This window comes from Bidens hawaiensis, unplaced genomic scaffold, assembly GCF_021521415.1.
Source record: "Bidens hawaiensis isolate Kalapana, Puna unplaced genomic scaffold, B.hawaiensis_p1.1 tig00025005_1, whole genome shotgun sequence".
Taxonomy (NCBI): domain Eukaryota; kingdom Viridiplantae; phylum Streptophyta; class Magnoliopsida; order Asterales; family Asteraceae; genus Bidens; species Bidens hawaiensis.
In genome coordinates this window covers 166,105-172,977 of record NW_027493972.1, presented here as the reverse complement: position 1 = coordinate 172,977, position 6,873 = coordinate 166,105, and the positions used below count along the sequence as shown (strand labels likewise).

Genomic DNA, 6,873 nt, shown 5'->3' with positions numbered 1-6,873 from the left:
TTATAAACATCGAGATAACGATCAATTAGAAATCACTTGTATTCACACACACTAAGAGCAAAACTTACAATTCTCTCTATATACTAGCATTCTATTGTAATATCGATCACAATCTCCAAACACTTGTAACCTTTTTTGATTAATAAATTGGTGATCGACGAGTTGTCATCACCCGGGGTTTTTTTCCTTTGATCTAAACAAGATCAAGGGGTTTTTCCTCGCAACAAACCGCAGTGTTCAACCTTATTTCGTTCGTATAATCGTTGTTATCATTTTTAGCACTAAACCTCACATAACAGATTTGGATACTCTATCCTTAGCAGATTTTTATCCAAAACAACTAATATTGTGACAATACACCAGTGTAGCCACGGTAATCGACTTATGTAGCTCTAAGAGTAGGTTACGTAACCAGCAAATTTCCGGAACAGCATTCTCTACGGAAAGGTACTTGGGCTCTGCACTCGAACGAGAGATGGTTGGTTGTCGTTTAGACAACCAAGAGATTTGATTATCTCCAAGATAAACGCAATACCCAGATGTGGAGAGGCGTGTGTCCGGGCATCCGGCCCAGACAGCATCCGTGTATGCTCGTAAAGAAACCGAAGTTGACAGGCCCAGATTCAAAGATTCAAACCTAAGGGATATCGTGCCTTTTAGATACCATAGAATTCGTTGTAGTGCTTCCCAATGAGAATGTTTTGGAGAGTACATGTGAATGCAAACTTGCTGAACTACATATGAAATGTCCGGACGGTAAACATTAGGTATTGTAGTGCCCCGGCAAGACTTCGATATAAAGAAGGATCATCGTGGAACTAACTCCCATGTCTTAAACTCGACAACCATTGCATTATGCCATTCCGGAGTGGATAAAGCAATCGTTGGGTTTTTGGGAATGGGTTCGATGACGAAGGTGTGTAGGTTAAATAGTTGTTTTAGTTTTGTAATCCCGTCCATAAAACGAGTGCGGATGGTTCGGGTAGTGTGTGGAGCGGGTGGTGGTTGGGTGGTGAGATCGAAGTCTGGGCGGGTCTGGTGGTGTCGGGCTGCTGTTTTGGGGGCTGGTTGTTGGGGCGTCTAGTGTATGTAAGGGTTGGGTTGGTGTGGCTATGATGGTGGGTCGTGTGAATGGGAGGGGGCGATGAGGGTGGTGGAGAGTATGTGTGGGCCGAGGTTGATTGAGGTGGGGTTGGGTTATTGGACTTAGGTGTGTTAATGTGTTGAGTGTGACTCCAATAAATAGGGTGAAGGGAGGGGTTGAGAAAGTCATATGTTTGTAATTTGGGTTGAGATATGGATTGAAACGGGAAGGTGGTCTCGTCAAATTAAACGTGTCGACAAATAATACTTTTGTGGTTTGTTAAATCAAGACATTTATATCCTCGGTGTTGGTTCAGGTAACCAAGAAACACGCAAGGGGTGGATCGAGGTTGAAGTTTGTGAGTTGTGGTGTGTGGTAGAAGGGGATAACATAGGCCACCGAACACCCGTAGGTGATCATAAGATGGTAATCGATTGTATAAGAGTTGGGTTGGAGACTTGAGGTGTTTGGTTTGGTTAGGCAATATGTTAAGGATGTAGGTGGCAAGGTCTAACGCGTGGCGCCATAGATTATGAGGTAGGTGGGCTTGAGATAAAAGGGTACGGATGATATTGTTTATGGTTTGAATGGTGCGTTCGGCTTTCCCGTTTTGAGATGATGTATAATGGCAAGAGAATTGGAATGTCATGCCATTTAGTTGACAAAAATTGGTGAACAGATTATTTGCGTATTCTTTACCATTATCACATTGAAATTGATTAAATTTGCGCTTAAATTGAGTTTGTATTAGGTTGAAGAATTAAATGAATGTGGGGCATACATCGGATTTATGGGCGAGAGGATAAGTCCATAAAAAATTGGTAAAATCATCAATGAATAAGATGTTATAACGGTGTCCCCTCGTACTAATGACGGGAGATGTCCATAAATCACTGTGAATAATGTCAAATGGCATGAAAGTAGGTGTAAATGAAGCATCAAAAGGAAGTCTAGTAAATTTGCTAAAAACACACGGTTGACATAGTTTATTATTCAAACGATTACAAATAATAAAACAAGACTTTCTAAGAGAATTCAATAACTTTAGGCCTGGGTGGCATAATCGTTGATGCCAGATGTCTTGAGAGATGGCAGCGAACGTTGAAGCCGATTGAATCTTGGATAGGTGTTGAGGTGTGAGTGGGTAGAGATCCCCGGAGCTATTGATGCGTAGGATACGAGCCTTGGTCTTGAGGTCATTCACAACAAAACCAAAATGATCGAATTTAATGGAAACTTGATTATCCGTAGTTAAGCGACGTACGGATTATAAGTTTTTTATAATATAAGGGGCTAAAAGGGCATTATTGAGTTTAAAGGGTGGATATGGTGGTTTTAGGGTTTGATTGCCGTATCCACTAACGGGAATAGTATTACAATCACCAACAATAATGTTTCGAGAAATGCCCGTATTAAAAAAAGATGAAAAATTGCCTGGATGGTTTGTCATATGATTTGTGGCTCCAGTGTCCATGAACCAAGGTTGCTCCGATGGATAAAGTGACATCGTGTGTAACGCTTGATCGATTTCGGTCAAGGCATACGATGCGGTGTAGGACTGATTTGGTCGAGGACCGAGAATACAGGGAGATCCTTGAGTTTGAGCTAGAGATCTGTTTGCGGTTGGGTAAGGGCACGGTGGTGTGGCCCATTGCAACCACGGGTTCAAAGGGACCATTTGATGCCATGGTGAGTAACCCATTTGTTGAAACGGGTATGAGTTTCCACGGCCGCGACCATAGGATTGGCGACCACGTCCTCTCCCACGGAACCGACCCCTACCACTGTGACCTTGTTGTTCTTGACCCTATTGTTCTTGCCGATTGTAATCTCTTCCACGGGTCTGATTGGTCTCGGATGCATCAGGTTTTGAGGTCGAGACCTGCAGAGCTGTTGCTGTTGCTTTACATGCTTGAAGGGCTTGATGTGATTTCTGTGTTGCAGCTTCACAAAGGCTCGATCTTGCTTCGTTAAATTTTGGCAGTGGTGTCTAGTTTTTAAGGACTGTCGTCGTGGTCTCGTATTGCTCTGTGAGGCCCATGAACAATTGGAGTACAAGCTGCTGATTAGAAAGAGCAATGTCAACATTCGTTAACTGATAGGATAGTACCTTAATCTCTCTGCAGTAGGTTTCCATGTCGGAAGAATTCTCGAGTCTTGTGTTGATTAGTTTTCGGTGGAGGTATAGTGCTCGAGAAGGCTTGTTATCTTGGAACAGGGTTTGCAAGGCACACCATGCATCGTATGCGGTGGTTTTCGGCTTAATGATTGTTTGCAGTAGCACCTGGGATATGGTGCCGTAAATACACTGTAGAACTATTGCATCCAAGCGGTTCCAAAGGCTAACGCCGCTACCTTTGCTTTATCACCGGAGATAGCCAAGGGTGAAGTGTTCGGTTCGATGTGACCTTGAACTTGAAACGCGATGCAGTGTATGCGGAAAAGCTCGTACCACGTTACATACCCGGCCGTTTCATTATCTAGAACTACAGGAATAAAGGTCCGGATGTTTGAGATGGCAACGACTGGGTAAAGCTTGGCATCCATGGTGGTAGAGGAGTTTGAACAGGTAGTCATGAGGTAGAGAAAAAAATAATCGATTAAGAGGAGGGAAGGAGGTGGCGACAGATTGAAGAGGAGATAGGAGAGATTAGGGTTTAGGCTCTAGATACCATGAAAGATTGTTGCCCTTCTCATTAACATAGGGCTAAATACAAAGGAAACATGATCACACTATAATTTACAAAGATATATTCTAACTATATTACGATATGTATTCCATTACCAATATAACCTTATAAAATGCTACGAGGAGATCTTAGCGAGTGATGTATCCCTTTTAATGGATGTTATAATATAACACCCACTCCATGCTAATTGCAGCAGTGAACAAAATCAACAAATGAATGGTTCGTGAGAGAAAAGAGCCAAGGTTATGAATAGGATGATGTGAATGTCTAGTTACTCATCTCAAGTTATTCATTATGAATAGGATGATGGAACAAACTTTATTTGGAAGAGATTTTGCATTCTGTATCAATCTCACCATCTCGAGTTCTTGTAACTCCCTCATGGGCTGATTCCATTCTGCGTCTACTGCTCTCAAGGCATACGATATCTCCATTGATATTCCGGCTTCCATCAAATACGTCTTCTATATTCATTTTTCACATAAGCTTCTTGCAATCACACATTTTGCAGGTAAGCTATTGCTATATTGTTTCGAGGCTGATGAGTTTTTGAGTCTGTGTTCCCACAATTTTGGGGTTTGCATTGTGAACTCCAATTGTTCGATTAAATGCCCTGCGATCTATCGTAATTACAGGTTGAATATATGTGTTTACACATTTTGCAGGTTGAATATGTTGTTCTCGATCAGCTAATTACGAATTTTGTCGGTTATATTTATTTGTATAGATGAATAAACCTTACAACTACTTGATACAGATTACAAGGCCAATGCTTTTGCTCATATTCGGCTTGAAAATATTTCAGAGAAAAGACTATGAACAGTTGAAATGGAGGCATGTCACCGCTAAAATCAAATGGGTAAAATGGTCAAACAAGTTCCTTATTATATCGTGATTGTGGCTCCGGTTTGCCGTTAAAAAAAATGTTGTTGCTCCGGTTTATTTAAACCACTTCTTTTGTTTGATAATGTATGTGATGTTTGACTATGTGTTTTAGGTGCTAACACTTCGTTGACCATGTGTTTGGATACCTAACTCATCTTTGACGATGTGTTAAGAAGTCTAACGCATCTTTCATGATGTGTTTTACAAACAAGTCGTCAAAGATGCGTTAGATTTCCTAAGACATCGTCAAAGATGAGTTAGAGAGGGACATTTTTTAAATTCTAAAATTTGGGGGACAAAAGTGGAATCTATTTACAAAGTAGGTCCATTTTGGAAATTTTCCCATCTTGATAGCCTCTTTCTTGCGAGTTTTCCAATTAGAATGAGATGGCAAGTTTACCTCATCGTCTATTTTTCTATTGGACAACTCCACTTGACTTTCCGAGATTAGTGGATCTACACATGTGTCTTCAATATTGGAAACTATAAAGTTTTCCATATTTTCTAATTTCAAATTTTGTATGATTTTAGTTACCACGTGAAACTTTATTAGTGAACTGAATGCGGTCTGACTAATGGGATCAGAAGCAAGTAGACCTCACAATGAAACTCGCGCTGTTAGCAAAATTTATTATCTTTCGGAATATGTGTCTTAGTGTTTGAGCTTTTAACTACTCAAAACAGTTACAAAAATGCCCAAAACGAAAACGTAACTACCTAAACATCGACGTTGAGTTAACCAAATGCCCTGCTTCATGGATTGATCTGTATTTGCCTGAAACAATGCGGCCGTATGCACATCTTGCACGCCTGGGTAAACCTGTTGGGACCTGGTTACTTGCTTGGTCATGTCTGTGGTAAGATATAGGATTTATAAGCTGTCTGCATAAACTGCAGTATACAGGACACCTGGACCCCTTCCTGATTTGCCGATGATGACGTTATTTGGCTGTGAAGCCTTTCTGTAACGCGACATTGTTACAAAGGTTTGAACCTCTCCTTGTATCTTATTCTGGTACAATTATTATTACAAAAACAGTATTGCAGATTGCTACAATGATGATCTGATGTATGTAATAGAAGTAGACATTGTACAACCTCAATTCGGCATTGTTGATTTTTTCTGTTCTCTGTAACAAGCCCACCACTGATCCATGACGACGGTGAAGGGACCTCATAAATATAGTTCCACTGTTCCATTAAACACTTAAACATGTTTAATGGGTCAAAAAGGTAAAAACAAACAATTCATACAACAGGAGAAAGCCTGTTGCTTAGTCATACAATTTTGCAGATTCTTTTGTTGACTTCCATTTACACTTAAACTTTGACTATTCTACCAAATGACTAAATTACCCTTGCATGTATCAATATTGCATGTATTGTAAGATTCAAGAATACAACTGATCCACCAAATTCTCCAATTATTGTCAAAATTGATTAACAGTCTTTTGAAAGTTCCATATGTCATATTTGACTAGCAAAAAGTCAAACATGACCAGAAACTCATGATTAATCAAAATGCTGCTATTAAGTAACAATTCATCTACTTCCCAATTAAACTGAATTATCATATCATTAAACTTTTATACGGAGCCCAATGACCAAAATACCCTTACTATAAAAGAGTTCAAAAGTGGATATACCGTATGTTTGGACCTGCAATACAGCTTTTTTCAGTCCAATACAAGTCGGACAACGATTGGACTGTGAAAACAACAAAAAAAGAATAGTGAGTACCTAGCTTAATAAACGAAAGCAATACCGGAAGAGGGGGTGTATCGTGTGCAACAGGCTCGTCTTTAAGCTTTATTAACAAAAGACCTGTTTGTTTGGGCTTCGGCTCTTTGAGCTTGAACTACCTGCTACATGTAGAAAGATAGGTGATCATTAACTAAAACTTATGTGGAAACTTAAATTAAATAAATATAAGTAAATATAACAGGTCATAGGGTGTGTATGGGTTGGATTGTGTTGGGTGTAGGCTCAAACCAAGCCTAAGACAGAACATTTGGTTTTTGAGTTTTTGGAAACCTTTCAGTTTCATGTTTCAGTTTGTGATTGGTTCGGTTCCGGATTTATCATTTGGGCTTGGAAGCTTTCGGCCGAATAAAATAGCCTTAGATAGTTTATTTAGGCCTGAATATCATTGTTAACAAATTATTTAAAAACTGATAAATCGAACACAAACAAAAAACAGAACCAAACTGGGCA

The 6,873-nt window shown here is 39.9% G+C and overlaps 1 protein-coding gene across 1 annotated transcript; it reads right to left on the bottom strand.

Moving 5' to 3' along the window:
- Positions 1-838: 838 nt before the first annotated feature.
- Positions 839-3,760, bottom strand: LOC143570542 (uncharacterized). Its single transcript, XM_077056171.1, has 2 exons — positions 3,440-3,760; positions 839-3,398 (listed from the first exon to the last, which is right to left on the bottom strand). Exons 1-2 carry the CDS (start codon positions 3,659-3,661, stop codon positions 3,075-3,077), a joined length of 546 nt encoding a protein of 181 aa, XP_076912286.1. The 5' UTR covers positions 3,662-3,760; the 3' UTR covers positions 839-3,074.
- Between the last annotated feature and the right edge of the window lie 3,113 nt (positions 3,761-6,873).